This window comes from Ambystoma mexicanum, chromosome 3p (assembly GCF_040938575.1).
Source record: "Ambystoma mexicanum isolate Mex_15411 chromosome 3p, UKY_AmexF1_1, whole genome shotgun sequence".
Taxonomy (NCBI): domain Eukaryota; kingdom Metazoa; phylum Chordata; class Amphibia; order Caudata; family Ambystomatidae; genus Ambystoma; species Ambystoma mexicanum.
In genome coordinates this window covers 1,261,814,742-1,261,840,865 of record NC_090925.1, presented here as the reverse complement: position 1 = coordinate 1,261,840,865, position 26,124 = coordinate 1,261,814,742, and the positions used below count along the sequence as shown (strand labels likewise).

The 26,124-nt window shown below is 44.9% G+C and overlaps 1 protein-coding gene across 3 annotated transcripts in view; it reads right to left on the bottom strand.

The window, feature by feature from the left end:
• ZC3H7B (zinc finger CCCH-type containing 7B) overlaps positions 1 to 26,124 on the bottom strand; it is a 1,285,355-nt gene that overhangs the window by 952,389 nt on the left and 306,842 nt on the right. For all 3 annotated transcript variants that reach the window (XM_069652753.1, XM_069652751.1, XM_069652754.1), the window contains exon 4: positions 18,278 to 18,340. In XM_069652753.1, coding sequence (XP_069508854.1) covers positions 18,278 to 18,330 — 53 coding nt within the window. In that variant the 5' untranslated portion in view covers positions 18,331 to 18,340. The remainder of the gene's footprint in view (positions 1 to 18,277; positions 18,341 to 26,124) is intronic.

The following is a 26,124-nucleotide window of genomic DNA, read 5'->3' as shown; positions in this document are numbered from 1 at the left end:
CAATTCCTTGGGTCCAGATTCAACATCGATCATGATCTTTCCTACCTCCTTCTTTGCCGTTTTCTTGCATTGGGCAATCACTATCCTGATAACACAGAATCCGAATATCACCATCACCAATATTGCTGCAAGAATCTTGAATATGCTTGCCAACCACTGCAGAATCCATGAGAATATGGAGGTAAATTAACTGTCATCTGCAATGTCCTCTATTATGCAGGTTTGTTAATAATGTTATGGCCTCTGTCAAGGTCCTATTCTCGCCATGAGAAGGTATGAACGTGCAACATGAAGGCCCGATTTTGGCGCAAACTCCTCCTTCCATCACTGTGATCATGTCAAGGACATATCTGTTCTGCAGGGTCATCAGTCGTATGGCCCTCAGCTCTTTGTTAGAATTGAATCCCTTTATGGTGGTATCGATTGTCTGCAGAAGCTCCCATCTTGTAATCTGCAGCCATTTGGCGTTAGCCATCGTCCGGATCCCAGGCATGAATATAGTCTTAAATATTGAGGCAGTCTTGCTGAACAACCTGTGTTCATAAGGAATGGAGTCATATGCTTCTATTTACTTGGCTGAGAAGCAATTCTCTCTACTGGTCCGATTAAGCAATTCAAGCAATCTTTTTCTCAAATGGGGATCTGCTTTTGGAAATTCTCCAATGTTCAGGTCACTCTGAGGAATCACTAAAGCTGGAACATGGATGAACACCAAGGCGCTGTCATGTTTCCAGCCAACGAGTACAGTGTACATTCAGGCATCCCAGTTAAGCCAGGAACATTACCTCAGCCAGTGGGTCAAAAGTGGGTGTTTGCCTGGCATACATGGCATTTGCACCACTCCCAGCATCAATTTCCATAGACTTTCATAGAGTTAACATTGGCCTTATACTCCAAACATGGCTGCCCCAAAATCCATTTAGATCTGACAGCACACTCCATTGATATTGCAGAGGGAGCTACTTAAGCCCCGCCTCTGCTGAACCGCTCGCTTTGCGTCTTCTCCGCTGACAGCCGGTAACGCTACAGACGCTTTCTCTTCACAGAACCTGTCAAAGTAGAAAAATATAAGATATTAGCTTTACAGAAAAAAGACAACAGAATTTCATAGCTCATAGAAAAACTTACCGAACTGTAGTTTTCTTCAAAGCAGTTTCTCAGCCACCAGTGGTTGTTTATTACCGCAGCAGCTCCTGTCAGAAGTTTCTCTCACAGCTGCAGCATCATCTGAAGCAGTTTGTCTGAATCCGCAGAATCTTCAGTCAGAAATTTCTTCCGCCGCCTCCACACCATTCCAAAAGGACGTTCCTCAGCTTTCAGAACATCTGCAGATAAAACAGAGGTATTTAACTAACAAACTGAATAGAAAAATACAAAAGAAAGTTGAAAAAGCTTATGAACCTGAAGTACTGCAATTTTCTCTCAGCACATTTGTTTCCGTGCTTTTCCTGAATACTGCAGTTATTCCGTATAGTTGAACTTACGTTGTTTAGCGTTTCCTCAGCCTAAGTAACTTCGTAGTCATCCGCAGCCATAAACTCTTCCGAATTCTAAGAACCTGCAAAAGAAAAGTTAATTATTAGAAAGAGAGATCTCTCAAACGTAGGAATAATTACATGATATAAAGAATACAGTGTTTTTTCTCAAGATACCTTACCCAAAGACATTTCCTGGAAAAGTATAGGCATTTTCAAGGCAAACTACTATTGATTCCTGAGCATTCCAAGACTCCATTGTATTCAATTTTCAACGCGCCCCTGTAGAAACCAGGATGGAGAGCGCCACTCAAAGTAAACACAGGTGAGAGGGGTGAATACCAAAGTATATATGTTAAGGCAGCACAGGTTCACAGGCTGAGAAGGCATTACGCTCCCGAGGACTCCAGGTAAGCGTTACAGGCCCATACTCGACCCGAATCCTTGGGCAACTTCATGTAGGCTCTAGACCCAGAAGCCTAATATCGATCCATGAGGACGGATGTCCCTTCTCCCATCCTTGAAACGTGAACTGTAGTTCTGCATCCGTTATCTCCCACATGATTCTTTTTGTGTCTTTGGAAGCACAATGTCGCATTAGCCAATGGGATTACAACCAATGGGCCTGCTTCATCTTCTACCCATGTCAGTAGTTTGGCGTGTTTAGCCCATGACACAAACAGCCATCATTCAATCTGCACCTCCTGTACATATACTGGATTCAGTAGATGAGCTGCACATGACATCAATCCTTCTTCCCATCCCTTCTTGGACTTCACTTGTCATAGACTAGCACTTGAGTTCTTTCCCAACATCGAGGTGATCCAGCTATTTCTGTCACATCAGGGTAATTGATTTTCTTCATCTCTTCAATGACTACCTCATCCTGTCCTGCTGCAGGATATACAAGTATCTTGCTCTTCGATTGGGGTTGCTTTTCCATCTGTGTGGTCTTGTTATAATCATCCTGGTATGGAAATGGCCATTTTGATCTCTTTCGTAGAGTGGCCCAACTTCCTTGAAAACGTCCTCTGTTCATACATGCTGCAAGATGACTGAGGCACCTTGCATCGTGTTCTGAGACTTTTTTGGTAATGAAAGTTTGCACTGTATTAATGGCATAGGGTATGAGAGAGAGCAGACGTAACCGCTCTCAGATGTTCTCTCCCCCACGTTTCTCATGTGCCGACACCACTTGTTATTCCCCCAAGTGTGCTGCATTTTCTAGATAGGTATGTAATCCTTCATTATCTTCCTCTGCATCTCTCTTGTATCTCCCAAAAGTAGTGTAATAATCATGAAGTAAATCACAAGTAGTTTTCATAGTAGGGAGAACCATAGGGACCTTTTTCAGTGGAAGTACTAACATGATAGAGGCTGTGAAAGATGAGGAACAGAAAGACAAATAAAGTAACTGTGCAGGCGTATATTATGCATAAGAATATAGGCATCCACCTCTCGTGCCATCCTACTACTCGTTGCACTTTTTCTTACCTAAAACCGTGCCATTTTCTTCTTTAATCATTTTTAATACAATCAAATTTCATTAAACTTGCAACTGCTCAATAATTGCAATAAGAAGCATTCTTATTACCGGGCCATTTTTAGGATTCTGTAAGAAAGTACGAATATCAACGTCGCTTGAAGTATAAACAGAAAGACAGCATGCACAAGTCCGTGAACGTCACTATCGGTAAGTAGCATATGTTTAACTGCTTAGAACATGTATTCTCTAAGAAATGAATATGGATACTGATCTCGTTTCAAATTTCTAATCAAGAACTGACATTCAGGCATAACTCTGATGCTTCAATGCATCTCTAAAAGTTAATTTCAAAACTCCTAGAATTCTCTGCAAGTCTTTGCACTCTCTGTTAAAATATCTATAAAGAGTGTCGACTAAATTCTAGTCCAATACAAAATCTGTATTAACTGCTGGCTGCTTTATCATCCTTCTTTGTCATTGATCGAGTCTGCACACGCTGAAATCCTTCTTCTTGTCTTGCTTCTGGACCAGCAACTGTGGGAGGCCGAGTCTCACCTTTATAGGCCTTTACGTCACTCAGGTGGAGCCAAGTTCGTCTCCCTTGGACCTTCACAGCTGAAGGAGTTATATTCACAACACAAAAAGGACCATTAAACCGTGGTTCATGCCACCTTCTAGTAAAGTTCTTGATGAGAACTAGGTCTCCAACATATAACTTAGGTGCTGATAATTCAATTGGGTTGGTTGTTGAATTGTCTTCTGTGTTCTGAGACCAACCCACCTTTCGCTTGATTTGATCTGAAATGAAAGATGCTAGAGGTCATACATGTCAAATAGTCGTGCATTTCATCACCTAAAGTTTTAGCTACACTCTGGACATCACTTCTACTTCTAGACGGAGGTGAGAAGGACGTTCTCATTTGATGTCCTGTCACTAGTACATGCGGGGTGAGGTGGTGGACTGATCCTGGCTGATATTGAAGGGCATATAAGGCTAGCGATAGGTAATATAGCCATTCCTTCTTCAAAGTGAATCTAATTTTGCCGATCGTTTCTTTAAGGAGGCTGTTGAATCTCTCACATATCCAGTTCACTTGTAGGTGATAAGCAAAAGAAAACGTATGCTTAATACCCAACAGAAGCCCTATCTGTTCAAATAGCTCAGTAAAAAAATGGGGCCCATTATCGGATGTCAGCACTTCACACACCCGCCACCTCTGGAAGACTTTGCACACTAAAAGCTTTGCTGCCCAAGTGCCACCAGGGTGTGTACATGGACTTGCCTCGATCCACCAAGAGAAGGGACACACCACCACTAATAGATACCTATATTCATTACATACTTGATACTTGCAGCATATCCACAGTCGATATGTAAATGCTGAAACGGACAGTCCTCAGTGTATGCCCAGCAGTAAACATTTGACACACAATGCAGTTCACCACAAATAGTGCAATGTGCTCCAACAAATTGGGAATAAACATGTCTTCTGCAATCGTAGCAGCAAGACTCTCCCTAGTTACATGCGTGGGGTAATGCAGCTGTTAAAGCGCAAACTTTAATAATGCTAATGGCATCACCGGCTTTCCAGTGCTGTCTTGTTGCCATAAAGCTTCGGTGGGGGATAAAGAACACCCCCTTCATTTGCACAATTCCTGCTCTTCCTGTGGTGCTCTCCCTTGAATCTCCATTAGTTGGGTTATTGACAATTTATTAAATCCTTCTTGCACCAACATGGTTGCGACTACTTTTCTTTAATATCCTCAGTATCAAAACTCTAAATGTCTGGGGAATATGCAACCCTTTTGGCTTCTTCATCTGCGGCTTCGTTCCCACAAGAGAAAATCTGTTCGCTTAGTACGTGCTGCGCATTTAGTGACCACTATGGCTACTGGGAGTTGTAGTGCCTTAATAAGTCTATCCAGTAAGGATGCATGCTGCACTGGAGTGCCATCTGCACGGATGTAGCCTCTCCTCTTCCAACATGCTAACCCTGCGTGTACAGTTGATGTCATGTGGTCAGTGTCACTGTACGTCGTCACTTCCTGCACTTCATGTTTCTCGCGCGCAACAATGAGCGCTACTAATTCTGCCACTTGTGCTGAAAAGTGAGATGGTTGCTTTGCACTCGCTACAACTTCAAAATCTCCATTTAATCTATGTCTCACTACTGCAGGGCCCGAATGCCTTTCCCCACTAGTTTGATCTATTTTCGAAGAACAATCAATAAAGAGAAATTCCCTTCCCGCTAGAGCATTTTCCTTGACACAGAGTATATCATAAAATTCAAGATAATTAGCACAGTCATGCACATGATCGCCTTCTTCTATTGGCTCAGCTATAAACATGGCAGGATTCAGCATTTTGCATCTTACAACCTTAACCGTTGGGTTTGAAATCATTACCTCATGAGCTGAAGCTCTTTGGGATGTCAATGTGCCCTTGGGTTTCTCTAAAATGGAAAATAGAACATGCTCCATGAAGAGAGTCATGGAGCAGCCCATGACAATACGTGTAGATTTCTCAATTGCAAAAGCAGAAGCAGCCAAAGATTGTTCGCAAGGGGAAGTGTCCTCTCATAACTGGGTCAAAACTCCCACTCTAATACGCTAAAGGTTTGTACCCCAATGTGGTTCTCTGCATAAGCACTGCTGTCACGACTGTTCCATTTGTGTGTGAGAAATCAAATTCCTCAGGCTAATTGGGAATTCCTAAAACAGAGGCTGTACAAATTGCTTCTTTCAGGTCCTCAAACCCCTCCTCCATCTCTTCAGTCCATTCTATTTTTATTTTCCAGACTTGTGCTTTCTTTTAAGCTTGCAGAAGTGGTCTTGTATACGTACTTTAATCAAACACCCAGGCTCTAACATAGGTGCGTGTTAGGCAGAAATCTGTGCAGTTCCCTTAGGGACCACTGCAAAAGGCTTAGGACTACAGGTGTTGGCAAGTAAACCCAATTGGTAGCAGTCTGTACCACCCAGATTTACCTGGTAACTGTGGCTGAGCAGCCAGACTTCTCTCAAGAAGAGTTAGACAGTATATAGAGTATACAAGATAGGTACCAAAATACAGTAGCACAAGCAAACACTGACCAGAGCTTTGGTAACAAGTATATAATTATTTATTTAAAGACACACTTGAAACACTCCAGCACTATTATTATAAGCAAGTTCAAAAACACAGTCACTATTAATATATATACATCCCTTATTCCTTATTAGACAAGTCTTAGTTAACACCACTTATTTCCAGACAGAGGTGAGCGCTTAACTAAAGATGGCACTCTAATAAGTTTAAGAAAAAGGGAGGGAAAAGGCAGAAATTAGGAACAGCACACCACACAATCCTTTAGAAGTACTCAGCAAGGCAGGAAAGTCAAAGTCTAGTTGTGAGCAAAAAGTTTAGAGCCCAGGCTCCCTCTTGGAGAGAGTAGAACACCAATGTGCCCAAGATCACACAGTTTAAAAGGCTTGGTGAGTCTTGCAGAGTTCAGAAAGGGATCAGTTCAGTTTAGAAAAGTTCAGTTAGCCAGCCTAGGGCCTACCCAAGTGGTAAATTGAGGCTTTAAGAGTCACCCCACACAGACCGTTGCGAGGGAGGCCAGGCGGACACAGTACCTTTAAAGTGGAGAGGATCCTCCAGCGGGGGAAGCTGCTCCTGGCAGCGGGTGTAAGTCGCGGCGTCGTCCAGAGGAAGAGATGATCTCGACGTGGAGGAAGGCTGAAGGTCGTTGCACTCCCAGGGAAGAAACCAGCCGCAGAGTTCTCCGGTTAAAAGATACTACCCTTTTATTCGCGGTAGTGGAAAAAACGTGTTACCCCAGTTGCCGGGGTGCTTGGCACAGGCAAGGCGGCCACAAGATGATCCGGGAAGGTGAAGAGGCGGCCAAACTGGTTATCCCCACCAGTCAAAGGAAGAAGACTCTTCGGAATGAAGATCTCCTCTGTCGTCTGGAAAAGTGGTGAGACGGTTCAGCAGGGCTCCACCGATGGTGTCGTCGTTGCAGGTCGGCTCAGCTTCTCCCTCTTCGGATTCTTTGGTCCTGTGGCGACGTCTGAAGTCCCAGTCCCCAAAGCCCTGCTTTTATGCAGAAAACCCCCATTCATCAGTCCTAGCTGTCACTCAAACATGCTAAGTGGTGAGCCGGGCGGCTCACCACTGGGCCAATCACACAAGAGTGCGACTTGAGTTGCCAAGGCATCTCAGTCCAGGGTGCCTAAACCCCCTACCACACCCTCTGTGGTACCCAGACAGAGTGGCACCACTGTTGGAGGCTTCCGTGGAGAAGCCCGCCAAAAAGTGGAACAAAGGGCTCGACTTGGGTTGGAGTCACAGAAGCGAACAAAAACGCCATTTTGGAACTGAGTTTCGGCAAAAAATACCAACCGGTGAATTTATATTAATTTAATAAACCGGCAGTATGTGCGAGGCTATTTTAAAAAGTGGTTGCCTCGAACAATGGGAAAATCCCATAGGAATATATATGCGGTCAAATATAAAAAGTAGTATCCACTGCCACCAGCCAAAACCCGGTCGGGGGGGACTGGACAGTGCCCCCTTGAACAACAGACCCTGGGGCAATCGAATTACCCCAACCAGTACGTCCACAATATGATGGTTTGTACTGGTTCTGTTCACAATTTAAGACTAGTAAAGCCAATGGTGACTTTACATGCCCTGGGAGACAGTAGGCAGTCCCAGGGTATGGAGTCTATACTGGGGGGTCGCTATGACACCCCTGGGTTACTGCACGGAGGGTGCTGTGTAACCCACATACCAAAAACATATGAAGCCCTATGGGGTAAAGGACCCCATAGCCCATAAACCACATACAAAGTCAAAGGAACACCTCAAATCATGTCTAAGAGTGGGAGAAACAGAGTCTCACTCTTAGCAGGAGAAAAAAATAAACCCAAAAAATCCAGCAAAGCTGCGGGGGGACTCACTAGGTTTGGGAAATTAGCCTTAACAGAGAATTCTCCCTAACAGTGCATAGCCCCAAAAACTGTTGCATCTGTTTCACTGCATTTGGTTTTGAGGTCTTCATAACCACCTCTGCACTTTCAGGTGTCACTTTCTTTCCTTCATGTGAAATCAACTGCCCTATGTATATTTCTAGCCAATCACAGCAACCGAGAGGCGGAAGCCGGCCACCAATACCCAAGGCCCACAACGAGGCCCCTACATTCATTCTTTCCTTCTTTCCTGCATCCTGCTACCGATGAAAACGCGTGAGGCTTTCCCATCTGCCTCACCCTGCTGCCTTCACCATCTACAGATTACTGGGGTAAGCCTGGTCTCATTTGTGCAGTGCTTGTTAGCGCGGCAACATTTCCCCCCCCAAAAAAAAGCAAAACGCATTGACAGGACTAGCAGTGTTTTTCTTGACTTGTACATATTCACTGCCTTTGTCATTTGATCTGGGCGACTTGCAGCCCTGCCTCATTGTCTTTTGGCCTTCCAACATGGCCTCACCTTTCTCCACTGGACCTGCTGACTTGGCCCCCTCCCATTGGTTGCACTCAGCTTTTAAGCCAATCACAGCAACTGGAAGGCGGGAGCCAGCCACTAACACCCAAGGCCCACAACAAAGCCCTGTCTGCTCCCTATCCGCTAATGGAACGCTGCCTGTTGTATTTCGCTCCCCCGCTGTTGTATGCACGTGATGGCTGTATGCCTGCCTGTTGTATTCCCCCCCTCTTGTATACACGTGTTGCCTGTATGCTTGAATTCTTCATCTTGCTGTCCCCACCCGCATGGTATCCCTCGCCTTCTATGCCCCCCTACATCAATCAAGACCCCCTACCCATTGCAGGAATTTGTACTGACACTTTATGGTGATACCATCACCACATTGTTGCTGATGCTTTGATTTGACTTTTTTTGAACTCTTGCGACTCATGTTGGATCACCCATCTCTAATCTCATTGTTCACATGCTAGACTTCTTATAGCATTACGTAATCATGGTGGCCTTGATTCATGCTGTGCCCATCTTCAACCTGAATCCTGGCTTGCTGTTCTCTTGCAACATTATGTGTTCAGTACTTACCCCTGCAACTTGAGGTGCTCTCTCCACTTGCTTTCCGCTCTATAACGCTGTCTTCTCTTCCTCTGCCTATATCCTCTCCCCCTCCCCTTACTATATTCTATGCACTTACTCTATCAGAATTGCCGTCAGATCTAGTACGATAGCAGCCTGTTTGTTTTCTTCCCCTGCACCGCTACCTGAAATGTCATCAGGCCTAGTACGATAGTCGCTTGTTTTGCTCCTCTCCTTCCACCCCTCATCCCCCCCCCCCTCCCTCACCTTGTCAATCTCTGGCTCTACTAGAAATGTAGTCAGGTCTAGTACGATAGTCGCTTGTCTGTTCTCACCCCCCCCCCTTCGTTATCATTGTCAAAGCTCTGAACCATCTGAAATGTCAACAGGACTAGTATGATCGTTAATTTCCCATTACTAATGTTTCAAGGCCTTGTAAGAATGTCATTGTATTTTCCAATGCTCCCTCCCTTGCCTTGAAGCGCTTTGAAACATGTATGTATGTATAAGAGCTATACAAATATAATATCAGTCAATAGCTCTTCTTAACAATATTGCAACTTCTCCTTGTCTACCTTAGATCACTTGTCTGCTAGAAACTGAATAGAATCTTGTCTGCACTCATGTTCTGTGGTGATGAAAATTAAAATGTCATCTATGTACAGTATCACAGCATCTTTGAGACCAATATTGCCTAAATCCATCTGTAGGACTCTGTTAAAGATCGATGGGGACTCACAGTACCCTTCAGGGAAACAAAGTTTCAGTTGGGTTTGGCAGAAAGTAAAAGAAGTCGATTCTTGTGAGTCCTTGTGCAACAGGATCGAGAAGAATGCATTCTTCAAATCAATCACTGTGAAATATTAAGCTTCCACCGGGATACTGCACCGTATCATCGCCGGATTAGGAACTAAAGCAAACTCTGCATCTACAATCTGATTAATTGGTCTCATATCTTGTATAAATCCCCATGATCCTCCTTTAGAATTTTTAATAGGATACACTGCAGTGTTACATGATGATTCTGATGGCACCAGAATCCCTTGTTTCATCAGTGCTGAAATGGTGCGAAATATACCTTCATCAGCTTCGAGACACAGCTCTTTATTCGAGGTAAAACCGCTCCTGGCTTAAGCTTTATTTTAACCTCTCCTATTCCCTTTAGTAAACCTACGTCATAAGAGCCTGTGGTCCAAAGGACGCTTGGCACCTTTTCCAAGTCTTTGCGAAAAAATTCTGGACGTTGCCACATTATTGTCATTCGCTGTGGAACTTCCCTCTTTCTTATCATTATCCATTATGTGATGCTAATAAAGAACACCACTTCATCGTCTGTTTGGTCTTCCCTGAACATGTCATCATCAGTTATGTCAGTCAATTTGTACCCGTCCTTGAGAGCCATTACTGTTCTCTCCGTGGTCTACCCTCATCATATACTCCTTCGAGCATTGCCATTTCCCTTCGTACTATGGCTGCTTCCAATTCTATAGGGATAATCTGCCCCCCCCTGTTTGTCTATAGGTATTTGCGGTCTAAACAAAAAGGTATCCTCTCAATTTTTCCCAAGCCAGGTAGCCAGGTCAGTAGAATGCTCACTCCATATAGAAAAATCTCTTGGAACGCCTTGCAGAGCCACTTGCACTCTAAACGCCAATATAAATTCTCCCACATTTAAATAGTGTATTCCTGGAGTGGAGCACACCATTTCTTGATCTGTAAATGAAATTGACATGCTTAGTTCTCATTAAATCTTTTCCCAAAATGTTAACCGGTGTTTGACGCTAATATAACAAAGGAACAGACATGTCACATTCTCCTATAAAGACTGGTAATTCATTAGTAAAAGGAACTCTACTTGTAGCTCCAGAGAACCCTTGAGAATTCATGGCAATTCCCGACATTGGATATTTTCCCTCTCGTATGCACAAACTAGTTGCTCCAGTGTCTACAAGAAAGAAACATTTTTTTCCTCCTATCGTCACATCGACCCTTGGTTCCTCTTGGGGGTCTGGTGTCACATAGTACTGAACACATCAAGTCACCCTGTGAGCTGTCCTATTGTGGGTACAGGCTGTTCCCCATCCTGTGAAAGGATTTCCTCCTACCACAGTGACACTTCCTGTTCTGGTTGTCAGTACTTGTCCTGTGTTCGCATACTGCTGTGTCTGCATAGGGGCTTATTGCAACTACCCACTTTTTCTTGCTGTTGCACCTGCTGTCCTCGCGGCGCTTGATACGATATAGGATATGGCATTTATAACGCGCCTATACACAAGTGTTTCAAGGCGTGACAAGGCAAAGGAGAGGGAACAGAGGGAAGAAACGATAACGATCTTACTAGGACAGATGACATTGAGATTGTGCAAGCGCTGGGGAGGGGATACAATGTGTCTGATACAATGTGTGATCCTGGGCAAAGCCTTTTGTAGTCCGTCTGACATATCTATTCCCCAACTAGTGTGACTACCATCACCTTCACCCTTGTCCATATTCAGTCTACTTAAAGACAGTGCCCTCCGTCCGTGACTGAACAGATTTTCTTCTTCGCTTCGTAATTGAAGCGCTGGGGATCGATCATCGTTCCCTCGAGTTTCATACTCGCTTTTTCGCCTTAACTGTTGATCGACCTTTATCGATCCTTTCTCCGATGCTTTCCGCATCAAATCTTTCCATTGTTTCAGAGTGGTTAATTTACTATTGTGTTCTTTTTATTGTGTTTGTCTTGTGTGGTTGTGTGTTTGTGTTTTTTTTTTCTCTTGTTTTCCTCTGATTTTTGGCTAGTTATTTCAAATTAGGTTTGTTGCGATTAGTAGAGATAATTGATAGGGTTTTCTTATTTATTCTGTACTATTTGCATCAACTTGTATAATGCTTTTTTCGTTTTGTCGTTTTCTTGTTATCATAATTTTTGTTTTGGAATGATATGTATTTCTTTTGATAAATCTTTAAATAAAGTTGTCAAAAAAATAAAACGTTCCTCTTCCAATACTACGCTAGATGCTGCTGGCGTTGCACCCTTTATCGGAAGGAACTCTTCTATTCTATCCCATCGTATTTCTGGGCTTGGCCGTATTGATCCTTACGAATGAGACTGCTATCAAGAACTTGTCTCCTTTTTTGTTCCATTTCCTCGTCTACTTCTCTTGCTTGTTCGCATCCCTTCTAATTCATTCTTCCTCTTGCCTTCGTTCTTCCCCTTTCCTTATTCCTTCCCTTCGCCTCTTTAATCATTTGTCCCTTAATCTTTGCGCGTCCTCCTCTTCTCCCTTTCCCTTCTGTCTCCATCTTCTATCGCTCTCGGTCTATCGTCATACGTTTTGTTCTTCTGCCTGTTCTTTTCTTTCTTGCTCCTCCTGATATATCTGTCTCGTCGCTCCCTGCTCTTCCTTTTCTGTTCGTCTTCTTTCAATCTCTTCTCTCGTTCTTTATCCTTTCTTTCGTGTTCATCCCGGTCTTCTCTTTGCCCAACTTCCTCGATACTTTATCCATCTATTTTAAGTAATATCTATCCTCCCATCCATTTGTTCAGCACAAGGGCTATCTCGTCTGCTTTATCCTGCTCTCCTTTCCATCTCTTAATCTCCCTGTCTATTTCTGTCAACAGATTCAACCGCTCACTCCGCTCTTCTTTGTCTTGTATGATCTTGTAGACCGCTCTTATTCTCCTCTGGGTTATCATCACTACTGTAAGCGGGGGTTCATATCGGCTTACTATACCCTGTAGCCACTTTCAACTCCTTTAAAGCACATAACCCTGTTTCTTCTGTACCGTCATATGTTAATGAATGTGAGGAATATATACTGACTGTACCTAAAACGAGCTGACACAAGGACATATGGGCTCCATTTCGTGTATATTTATGCGAAATGGCCTCTGAAGATGAAGCTTCTGTGTGAATTTAAATGTAACATCATGTGACTGTACTATGTCAGACGAAACTTGTGTATTGCTATGTGGACTGAAGTCATGTATCTGCTACGACCATCAATAAACAAAGTAAAACATTTTTTTTTAAAAAAATCCACAATCCCCGGCATGCATGTCCCTCCAGACATCTACCAAGCTGTTCACCGCAGCGAACATCACCAGCCCCGTGCTGGGTCCAGGGGCCGCTGCACTCCCTCCCGAGCCATCCTGGCCCTTTGCCTGCCCACGACATTGTTTAAGTCACCCCCCAATAATGTGATGTCTGCTCCGTGTAGTGCTAGTAGAGCTTGTATAACCGCTAGGAAGTCCAGTGGAGGTGCGGGGGGTGAGGGTATGTACATGCACAGAATCGTCAATCTTTCCCCCATAACTCCCCCACCCCGCCCCCACAACACATAGCGCCCACCCGCATCACATTGGACAGTCGTCACCTCCAGAAGGAGGGAATTGCAGTACAAGGATGCCCACTCCTCTGGAACCTCTATGGTACCCTGCATGTTCGATGACTGCGTATTGGCCCCATCCCAAAACCTGCAGGAGGTGCCCATCAAGTGCATCTCCTCGAGCAGGGCAATGTCTATTTTGTGCCTACTCAGGTATTTAAGGACCAGCCCCCTTTTAATCTTGTCCCTGAGGCCGTTTATTCCATGTGAGGCATTTGATCGCCCTTCTCTGCTCAACCCCCCGCCCCCCTTCACCCACCCCGCCATACCATCATCATTGTGGATTGACTCTCTAAGACCTGCCCTTGCCTTGACGCTCCCCCTTGTGCAATAGACTGGACAGCTGCGCCCACCCCCATGTGTTCTGCCGTGCAACCCAACATTGTAAGAAATAAATCACCCCTAAAACCCTTCCACCCTGTACTCCACCCCACCCCAACTCGAAGCATCCATCGACCCCAGTCAACATTAGCCCTACCGTCCGCGCTAAAGTGGCACATGCCAGGCTCAATATGGGGGGTGTATTCCCCCGGTCACACCAAGCCGGGCTGGCCTCTAGGGTCTTGTGCTTTTACCGCTGTCTGCTCCCAGGGCGGCGTCCTTCAGAGACGTTCAACTGTATCTGCCTGTCCTCATGCAGCAATTTGAACATTGGGTGCACACAGCCTGTTGTCCGAAAGTCTATAATGCTGTGCAGGCTCACTCCAGGGATCCAAGGCCTCTTCTTCCCCAAGCCTGACACCCCTCAATTTCTGTGATTCCTGCTATGCCCAGTCCTCCATGGGGCGCACATCTCGACAGAGTCCCATGCTTCCACTGGATTCCTGAATAGGCCCCCCCCTGTGGGCCAATAACGTTAAGGGTCATCGGGAAGATCATGGAATACTTGAGCCTCTTTGCCCTCAGTTGCAGTTTGACTGCATCGAAAGATTGTCTGGCTGTCTGGACCGCTCTGGTGAATTCTGGTTAGAGCGCCATCCTTGCGCCGTTCACTTCCATCAGCGCTTTCTTCCGGGCCGTCTTTAGAATTAAGTTGCAGTCCCTATAATTCAACAGTCGTGCGATCACCTGCCGGGGGGTGACCGCCCAGAGGGGGGGGGGGGGCCCTGCCCATAACCCTGTGAGCCCTTTCGATGGAAAAGAAGTTAAGACGGACCGCTCGGGCTGACCCAGTCCTTGATCCATTCTTCCTAGCTCTTTAGAGGGGCCCTCTATTTTCTCCGGCAGGCCATTTATGCGAATGTGGTTTCGTCGCGCCCTCCCCTCAGTGGCATCCATCCTCGCCTCCAGTTGCTGCGTTTTCAGAGTCAGGGCCTGCACCTCTGCCTGCAACTGGGTAGGGATATCTGAAATCCTGTTTTCGGCCTCCCCTACCCTGCCAGAGAACTTAGAGGTCATTCCACAGTAAGCCCACATCTAGCTCCACTGCATCGATCTTCCACTCCAGCGTCGCGTTGCCACCCTGATGGTGTGGAGGGAGTTCACAGCCTGGAGCACTGTGCACTGATGAAAAGTGATTCTTTCAGAACTGAGATGTTTGTGATCTGCTGAACGCAGAGATCTCATAGGATAGATGTCTGGAAGATCTTACCTTCGGTCTCCTCAAGCCCCTGCTGCGGGAGGTCTTTGTACCCCACACCTAAAAGTTGCTCCTCCCGCCAACTCCTCTGCCTTACTGCTCAATCCTTGTGTTTTCGCCCCAGTAGCTCCCCTAGCTGCACATGCTCTTACCTTGGGCCGGCAGGCAGTCCGCATCGCACAGTTCATGGAAGCCTTCCTCCCGCGATGCGACCTCCAGCCGTGAGCTGATCACTGATACTCCTGCTGCCCGATCCTCAACGCGGGCCCAGGATGTAACCTTGTCTGCCAGATGGCAGACGCGCGATGAGCCTGCCCCGTTCCTGCTTTCCAGGTCGCACTGCCCCTCACCACGCGGCATCCTCCCCCCAGCGGCCATGTTGGTCCTGCACTTGCCAAGTTCACCTCCACTTCACTGCCACCTTTTGCCGTTTTTTTTTATTGTAAAACTAGTTTCATACAAAATTTCTAGTAAACTTTTGTTACAATTTTTCAATTTTGTCAGATCCTCTTCGTTTCTATTATACATGCCCATACTTAACCAAATCTCTAGTTCATTTCCAATGTTCTTGATTTAACAGCATATCCATATAGTCTACTACCGCGCAGACTAATTGTATATTTTGACCTGCTAAAATTTGTTTCCACCATCCTTCCATGTCGTTATTCAACGGGATAAACTTATCCAGATGGCTTTTATACTGAGAGGTGGTTTGCGGGTTTTGGCACGACCTGCCGCCAACTACCACCACTCTTCTGCTTCTCAATGCCGCTTTGTGGTGATCATTTTGCCCCGGGATGGCCCTGAATTTCTGCATCCTGGGCCGGGACGGAGCAGAGTGACCATGTCATGAGCATCATGCAACAGCGCCCCACCCTCCAATGTAGGGTGTAAAATCAGCCTATGGCAAAAATGGGGACAGGGTACCATATCGGAGACCCAATACCATATACACGAAGTAAGGTAAAAAATGAGGTAGTGGCAGGGCGGCTTCAGCAGAAGATCCTCTGGCAACCAAAATGAATTACAAACCCTAGGACATAAAGAAGGAAAAATCAGAAATTGAATTCGGACTCTGAAAAACCTAACGCTTCTCCGATGGACTAGGATCTGACAGCTTAATGTGAATGCCATGAAAACCTTGTAGCACCCGTGCATAAGTTTAAGCATAGACCGGACCATCCAGAGGAGATTCAGATTTTTGACACCAAAGTTAGTACCGGACAGCACTGTTGAAAGGAAGGCCTGAATATATTGCGACTCAATCATAAGTCTTGTGGGCTGGTCCTAGTGATTGACAGGCTTTTGTGGTGTTTTACTAGAACAAAGAAAGGATGTTCCCCTGGAACTGCATTATGGAAAGAAGAAGTTGGAACGCAGTTTCCTCCTCACAGCCTAAAAGGAGACTTCATCTTATCTGCAGTTTGTTTGCCTCATGTGGAGTGTAAAGTGAAATTTGAAAGGTTTCAGCTCAGGCCCCCTTACAGATCTCATGCTCCGTCAGTGTCAGTGCTCTCTGGAGGAACCACAAGAGTCAATTCAAAGTTTATCTGCATGTGCTGTGCACTGCCGCACACCTTTGAATCCAGCAGTCTACAAAGCTGTCGCCCTGCCTAACAACCTTCAACTCGCATTTAATTAATCACTGGTATCTTGTTGGCATGCTGTAACTCCAGCAAAAGACTGTTTGCCTATGCCCCGTCTCCATGGCGAGCAGCTGCCTTCAGCCACGTTAACCTTGTTGCAACACTAGTTCCCAACCGTCATCTCCAATACTTCCTCTGGCAGTGTGGCTACATGCTATACTGTTCTCATTTGGTAATCCTGGGGTATATGAGGAGATTCAGCACCCAAATGGTAGGAGAACTCTGGGCAAGGGCAATTACTGATTAGTACTGGTTATTTCCGATTTCTCCCTTTCTCCATCTCCACTTATGTTAAACTGCACGACTGCCTGCCCAGGCTCTCCTTGCCTTCAAGCAGAAAGGAAGATGCCAGTTCCTTTCCTGCCCAGACAGTCCTAACCCACTCGCTTTTTTGATGCACTTATCTCCTCTGGGGAGTTAGGAAGATGAGGAGGTGCGGGGGGTCAGTGCTGCCTCAAATCAGTTTGTATGCTGCTTCAGTGAATCAAAACCTAGCAGCCACCCATACAAAAAATTTAGAGAGATAGTCTGAGCGCTTTAAAATCGTTTTTATGGCAGTAACTGATCATAATCTCACCAGTATTAAACTGTGCTGCAGAAATTCCAAAGATGCGAACAGACATGTTTCAATGTAGCAACAGAAAAGTGAAGAATAGTTTTGGCAGGTGGTTAATGTAACATTGTAGGTTACACCCAAATAATGCAATGCTGCCAACTCCAATGTGGTTAAAGTAACCAAATAGGCACATTACCTAATGTCGGAACTACTAGCTAACTAGTGCACGAACCTCCTGCTACTTTATATAAAAATGTAACAAAAGATATCAGCTCGCTATTATCATGAAGAAGCACATCTTTCATCACACAGCAACCAACATTGATGTCATGCACCCAGCCACACTACAGAGTTGCTCTCTTTTTCTCCATTTTACTCACCACACACAAACTCAAATTAGCCAACAACATATGGTTTTTAAAAGACTCGCTTCACAGACTCCACACAGCACAAATATGCAGATCTACTGTCAACTAACAGTTAACTTCTGGACAATGTGTGTCCACGCCTCAAGTGCGAGGTTGTCTTTCTGGACACAATCCCCACAATTTTCCTAACGCATCACAACCAGAAAGCGTACACACACACGCACACTTCAGGATACTAAAGATCTGCACTCTCAACACAAAGCACTACAATTGTGTGTTTTCCCTCTTCTTCCAACAAACAAAACCAGCCCACTCTCTACCAGATCTGCCAACGCGCCTGGATATCATGCTAATGGCATTGGCAGACAGTACAAATCCTAAAAATATAGCATAGGCATCTAAGGCAACTCATTTCACACACCTCACTGACTAGATGCTGACTTTTACTTTATTTAGCTCTGCTCTACCTTCACTATTCGATTAATAAAGAGCTTCTAATTTTGATACAATTGCAATATTTATTGGGGATTTGACAAATTCAGATTACAAAACTTGTTTAACAGACCTTAAAATGCTACCATAAAGTACAGTTTCTAACAATAGTTGTGCAGTGTCTCATGTGGAGCTTACAAACACATTAAGGTATTCATATCACAGAGCAGTTTCATATTTATGTTGGCCTTGTGTAAAGGAGACAGCCACAGTACTCAGAAGACAACTACTTCAGTTTTAAGGGCACATAAGTACACTTACTGTATGAACTGAAGTCCCTTCTCAATCTCTTGCTTCCGCCTTTGCCTCTCCATGGTGCTCCCGCTGTAGAAGGAGAGGAAGACTGTCAGGGGACCAATAAAACTGCAAAGACGCTGTACCTCGTTAACTGCATTTTAAACAAATTACTTAATTTTGTAATCCAGTTCCTTTTACGCAAACAGTGTAATAAAGGCCACTGGACACTATTTTTGATGTCTTATTTGTTCTGCAATTAAATAAACTAAGGCTGGCCTCGTGGTAGTTGTCTACTGTGGTGATCCTACAAGTGTCTTTTCAGGACAGAGAAACAACCTGGTGGTTGTGCACTTTCTAAAAGGTTAACAAACTGCCAGCTTCACGGCAGAAGCTTAACCCCATCGGATTCCCATTCACAAATCCGGTTAGTGGGAATTCAGATTTTTAAAAGCGCATGTCTATAATTAGTCACAAAAATTTCACTATTTAAAAGGGTAAGTGTAGCCTTCTTATGATTAACCTTTTGAATTTCCATCCTTCCTGGGGCTCAAAGTACTGGGACATGAAAAGAAATGTTTTGGAGTCATTGGGCATTGGAGACGAGGCACAGGACTTACTGGTCCCACGCCTACTAAAGAAGGATACACACACACACAAATACCTCGTGGCAAAATGAGACCATTTTGCACTACATATACATCCTAATGCAACTGAAAGGGTTACGTAAGGAAGACATGGTATCAAACAGTGAAGACAGACATAAGTTATCACAGTTCAAGGGTGTTTATTGAACTTCAATGGGTTGATTGAACACCTATCTACCCCCTAAAGGATGGGAGCAAGCTACGACCATCAAATAATAATAAGTCCTAGTGGAGTGTCTGTCAAAATGAAAGGGCCTATACTAATAAACCTATTCCCAATCCTTACTTCTAAATACAAATGGTGTGGGAAAACTATGTATGCAAAAGAAAAGTGTTCAAGAAAGAAGAGGTAAGTATAGTTGAGCAGTTGGCTTGCCCTCCCCACGTTTTCAACACGGGACAAGGTGGCACACCCTAGCTTCGCACACACTCTCGCTGCTCTTGAGGATGCAGTTCAAAACATAGGTATCTGGGTCTTCCGCGCCAAAGTCTTTTCCCCAATAAAAGTCTCTTATTGCAGAGGGCCTGGCGTAACAAACAAGTACCTAGGTTCCTTTCTCATCAGGAGTTTCACATTCACAAATTCGCGGGTTTACTGTTCACCATGAGTCTACTTCAGTCGGCTCGGATCCCCTTAAACACAAGTTCACAATTGGTCTCCCTCGATTGTGCTCAGACCTTACAATATCACTTTCCTTTTGTCATCAAAATTCCAAGACTTTTGACTGTGCGATGGATTTTTCTTAAACCATCGCAAGACCGCTTTGATTCACATCATCCATACGTTCAACTTTATTGCTTTTGTTTCTGCCACTTCTTGGCTAGGTACAACACACAGGAACCTTCAATCGAGCACACTTGCAGTGCCGGACCACTCTGTCACTTTGTCTTGTACCTTCTCCGATTCATATTAAAGTTGAAACATCCATCAGCAATTGAGCTTCACTCGCGTCTTTCATCACACACGTTAAAATTATTCGCTGTTGTGCTTTTCATACAATGTTGCCGCTTGCCACCTTGACTTCAACACAGACCGGTCTTGCATTTGTCTCCCCAACTCAACAGCTGTGTTGATCTGTATGGCGCTGCTTTGATCCTGGAGCGAAGGACGGAACCACGGCTCCCCGACTCGGCCAATCATGCAGGACAGCCCGGGTATCTCCGACACACAATGCAGGATTCTTTAGTCTGGTTTCCTGGCCTTATGGCTTTTAATCTGAATGTTTCTTGAAAGTAACGGTTTCTCGCTGAAAAGGTCAAGGGTATCTCCCTCCTTGATTTCCCTTCCGTTTACTGCCTTTCTCCTCTCGTTCAGCTACCGTTCCCCAAAGACCCCTCAACCAGAAGATACTCCAGGACTGGTCCACTCCCAGGGTCTGGATCCAAAGGCGATGGCTGTGCCCTGGCCTCCTGAGAGAGAAAGAGAGAGAGATAGATGCCCCTGGGACTAGCGGGTGAGACACCTTCTGGTTTCTCAGTTATGTATATTATTACAGTTAACCAAACATTCAGTTTAAAATTAAAAGCTTCCACACTGTCCGTTTGTGATGCCACAGTCGAACCTTTGATTCCTAGAGAGAGGGCACCAATGTAGGACCCATTTCTGGAAAACACTTCAGTTCATTTTTATTTGTTTGAGTATTCATTCATCACTAAGTTAGCTTCGGGAATTAATAGTGCACTGTGTAGCCGTAGGGTTTACAGACACACATTAGATGGTGACAAAAAATGTTAATCTGCTCTCTTTGTCCGACATGTCAGATTGGGACAGCATCCAGAGTTCCATCAACCACCCCCTAATTCTTTGATATCACCACTGAGAAGAGTACTCTTGTTTCTCTGCAGATGTCCTTGTATTCACTCCATCACAGCTCAAAAATGGCAAAATTGCTTTCAGTACTTGTAGTTTGCAATTTCGGTAAAGCAGTCTATTTTTTATTTCACATTTTTCTGATTTCAAACAAAGAAGAAACAATAGCAACATCTTTCCAACCCTAGCGCTTCATACAAAATCTTACATTGTTATCAATCCCCATAGACCATCCCATCCTCTCCATGGCAGCCCCGTTAACAACCTCAACCAGAACCAATCACAGTGTTAGACAACATTCCAACCAAATGTCCATGTAAAATCCATTCCCTGTACCCCTCGACTCTGGGGAGAACCGAAACGGGGACAGATCCAGTCACAACATCCCAATGCATCCGGGCTCCATGGCCCAGCTCATCCACCGCTAACGAAGGTACTTCAACCGCCTATGTACTTATTGGAAAATCCAAACTATTCCATATCCGTATCAGTGCTCTAATAATAATAATAATAATAATAATAATAATAATAATAATAATAATAATAATAATAATAATTTGCATAGCGCTACAAACCCTCAGGCATCTGAGCTCTGCTTATTATTTACCCATGGTCTGGTGGCTCATTTATCGACCTTGGTAGGATGAAAGGCTGAGTTTGGCTCTGCCGGGATTCAAACCTGCATCAGCAGGCTCTGCACTGATCTCAAAGCGAGCGCTGTGTTATCTCTACCGGCATAGAGGGCCGCTGTGATCTTTCCCATCAAATAAATGTCTTTAGACTTTGAGGACCATTCCAACCGACACGGCTGCCGTTCTTGCTTCCATCGAGTTGCTAGGCATGCTCTGGCCGCTGAAGGCACGCCCCTAAATGCTCACACCAGAAAAAGTACAACTGCTAGGGAAAAAGGCCCAAGAAGCAATTGCAAAGATAACAAGTGTTTATTTCTACAAAAACAGGTGCATCAGCAAAGAACTCTGCGGTCATGGAACGTTCTGTCAAAAAGTGTACAAGCAGAAGCTTAAAAGAAGACATAGCGTCATAGGTCACGGCATTGTAAACAGTGGAAACCCACAAGGCCGGTTGGTGCGACCCTATACATCGTCTGTGTGCTCCATAGGGGATGCCAGGTCATTGTTCCCAACCCAGTCTGTACATCCGTCTTCCATCACAAGGGGTCTGCTGGGCTCATTATCTCCAGGGAACCAATGCCAAAGAAGGAATTAACTAAATTTGTGAACAGTGCTACTCTATCATTATACAGTGCACCTTGCCTGCTCAAAGACTGGCACAGGGGAAGACTTGAGATTAAACCGATCCACACATACTTAACTCAATCCAGATTGCGTCATTAGCTCCCAAGAATTCCACCTTTACTTCTGAACTATAATTTATCCCTGCCTGTACCTCGCATTGCAAATCATGTAATTATGAAATAAACGTGGGACGACTATGCGCTCAGATCTTTTATGGTTGATTGGTTTATGGTTGGTGGTCTGGGGTCAACTAGTGTCTTGGAATTCAGGGGTCTCGGGACTAAGGCAGTTGTAGGGGCTTTAACTCGTAGTTAGCTGGGTGGGGGTCGGAGGCCTGCTTCAACCTGTTTGTGGTAACATGTACACCACGACACCCAGTACTGTCTCGTGGCCTTGCAGGGAACATTCTTTTCAAAGCAAACATATTGACGACAATCTTAAAACAAAGAAGGGTTTTTGTGGAAGTCAGCTGCGTGGGCCTCTCTCATTAGCGCTTGGGCCTAAACAGATTTCCCCTTATGCTCACAGCCTGTGTTTAACACACTAACTACTGCATGGCTGTGCAGGCCCTGTGCTTTAACTATAATCACTAATATCTACAAGAATGGTGTTCACTTGTTAATGTGCACTATGTCTAACTGTCTAAATCAAATACAATATTATGAACGTGTGGGGGCTTTTAGGACAACCTTGTCACCCATGGCCTATAATAGTTCTTCCAATGGGGCTTGCCTCACCTTAAAGGGCCTATGCCGGAAGGGATGGGTTTGCTCCTTCCCAACATTGCCCCCTTCCCAACATTCCCCCCTTTCGTTACTTATACAATAAATAACTCCCCACCCCACTCATGCAATCGTTCTCCCTTATCACTGCCTCCTCATATGGTGGGGTTCCCTTTCCTGATATCCAAGCCCTAGACACAGACCGTAAACTCTCTCCTGACCGCACATACTGCTCAGGTGTGCATGTCATGAAAATACATCCCCCATCTCCTGCCAAATCCATCCATACTTCTTTATAATTCTGAAACAATAATGGTGTGATACAGACAATCTACTTCGGCTCCATTAGGGAAGTGGACCATGTGAGGGATGGGGTGGTCAGTTTGTATTTCACCATCTTTTGTATTGCGAGGTACCTTTGAAACCCGAATTGACAGCATCAGCATTGCGCTACTAGTGTGAGAAACCTGAAGGTGTCTCACCCGCTAGTCCCCGGTGAGCAGTCATCCGGGTGGCCAAGACATGGTCATCGCTACTGGATCCAGTTCTTAGAGGTAGACCACCTGATGAGTGTTCCTCGGGGAGTGTGAGTGGGACACCGACGGGTGAGACGCGGTACCCCCTTCCTTATAACAACTTTTCCCCATCCTACCCCATAGAATATTAAGAAGCATTAACCCCCCACTCCCTTTTTTGACACAAACACTTTGTTTCACCATGAAAGACAACGGACCAACATCAGGGCCGTTTATCCAACATGTCCCAATACAAGGGTCAGGCAGAGTCAGGCAATTGACAATAACTATACACACCCAACGGCCCTTTCGCTTCTCCACAGGGATAAAAGGTGGAGCACGAGAGCACATTTTGAGCAAGGCAAAATGCACAAGGAGGCAGCTGTTCCAGGACGGCATTTCACAAGGAGGAGAAATGCGGCAACACTGAAAAGGACGACCCAGACCCGCAAATCCTCTGTGAAAGGAATTTCAAAACCGGGAATTACAGCCAACATGTGTGGTGTAACAGATGTCCACAGGGCACTCCCCCACTGATAATCAAGGCAGAGAGTGATGCTTGCCTCCAGAGACAAGAAGCGCTAAAGAGTTCAGCACAGCCGGTGAGTCGCAGGGAGAACTGATAGAAGATCAGACTGTGTTGAGCGAAGGTTGCAAATGGCAACATGTTAATTTGAAGAACAAAAACCTTGTGTGTTACTGAACTTTTAATGCCCAGGAAGAGACCAGCTGCAGAGTGGTCCGGCGCCACGTGGGCGCTTATTCGAAAGACTCTGGTTGGTCCCCTTTTGTTAAAACTACAGATAGCAGGAGGCCCTAGGAGAGCCGACTTAAGTTCAAAGTGGTCATACAAGGGTCGAGTAAAACCCCTTGTACAATAGAAAGTCTTTAATCCGTAACCAAGAGAAAGCTAAGGGAAGCGAATCCCGCACTTGTGAGAAAGCAAGGTGAACTGCGTGTAATTGGCAAATGTGAACCCGGCAAGGGGATGCTTGCGAATTGGGGTGAACAGTGATGCACCTGTGAACCTCGCAACAACAAATGTGGTCCCAGCTGAGGGATGTCCACAGTGAATGATTGTTTAAAGGACACTTTGAGACTTTTTGAATATTACAAGTTGTTCATGTTCTGAAAGTAAGGCCGTAGTGAACCCGATTGAGGGAGGCCAACATTGCAAAAAGGATAGGAGCCCAGCTGAGGGGGATACAAGAGTGCAGAGAAAACACCTGAAGTGAAGGTTGCTGAAAGGAACTTTTCTTTTGCCGTTTATGATATATCAGGCCCTCTAAACCAAGAGGCTTTGTATGACAGACTTGGCCATGTCTGTCATACAAAGACAGGAGAGCAAAAAACTGGGTAAGTGTTCGACAGTAGGCCTCAGCCAGTTCCCCAAAACTCTAATATAAGAGTAGTGGTTAGGCAAAAAATTGATGCAATTACTGTATGAATTCCTTATGTTATATTTTATTAAATGCCCAATATGTCATACGGGAGAAATAAATATATCTTGAAATGTATGTTTTTTTGGGGGCTAACTGCATGCTACAGGTATTTTCAGGTTCTCTTTGCTAATTGGCTACCGAACAAATATTGTTTTACAGTAAACACGAAAAAGAGCTTGATGAAAATACTGAACAGGAGCCAGAAGAAATGACATAAATCAAGCACTAAGAATTGTTATTTTTACAAATGGGCCATGAGGCAGAGTTGCACAAAATTACAGGAAAGGAGGATTGGTTTCCTGGGAGAGCTGAACCTTCAAAGTCCAAATGTGATGTATGATGCTATCAAACTGCCCAAGTTCGTCAGTTCCCCTATGAGGGATCAAAACAATACTGGGTAAATGTAGGAGTACATTTTGCCCGGGCAGGATTCAAAATGTAAACCCCCCCCCTTCCCACTAGCCAGGGGCCATCCACCCAAGAACAAGTCAATGGGCTGTGTTCGTGCTGGTAGAGAGTTTCCCAGACCCCCCCATCCCCTGTTTTGCATACCAAGGAACTTTGGGTCTTACCCTAAGTTACCAAGGGACTCCAGACATGGACCCCTTGCTCACTGCTCTTAGAGAGACACAGCTTCATCTCACTGATGATGCCCAACTAGGCTGAAACACGTGTATGGGGTTGCTGTGGTACTCTTGTTCAGAGGAGAATTGCTAGCATTTCGATGCTGGACTGCCCCTGGGCAGGACAAATACTGATATGTGGGGATATTTCTTCTCTTTGATAACAGTGAGCTAAAGACTTGGTTGAGACTCTCCCAGGGGCCATCCACCCAAGAACAAGTCAATGGGCTGTGTTCGTGCTGGTAGAGAGTTTCCCAAACCCCCCTCCCCCTTGTTTTGCATTGGGCTAGTGATATCTGACTCTTGGTGAGAATGAAATGGTGGAGAACGGAGATCGAAAGTAACGTTTTTACACCTGGCTAGTAGATTTCAACTTGAAAGTTTGCACCCTGTGATCCTGCCTCTCAGTGTTCCCCCAGAATACCAGTAGCCAGATATATAAGTTCTTGTTGTTAAATGACTCAACATTGTGATGATGATGATATACTGTGGGTATTTTTTGGTTGTTCTTGCCCAATCATCTCCAGGAAAATAATTGTGGTATACTGAAAAAGCAAACAGCCGTTTAAAGTGCTCTAAGAATTATAACTAATAATGGGGGGGGGAGGAAAATGTATACTACAAGACCACTGGCAGTTGGGATAAAAAGGAGTGCATTTCATGGAAACAGGCCGTTAAAGGGCCCATCTTGTTGAAATACGAGAGGAAAAGCATTTCCATCCCTGTTTGGGGATGGAAAGTTAAGTGTGACAGCCGTGGTTTAAACCGTGGCTGTCACACTTAAAGAAGAAATTATGAACAGGTCAGAATTGACCTGGTCACCATTTGTGGCACCCCCAGCTTTCATTTAAAAAAGGCA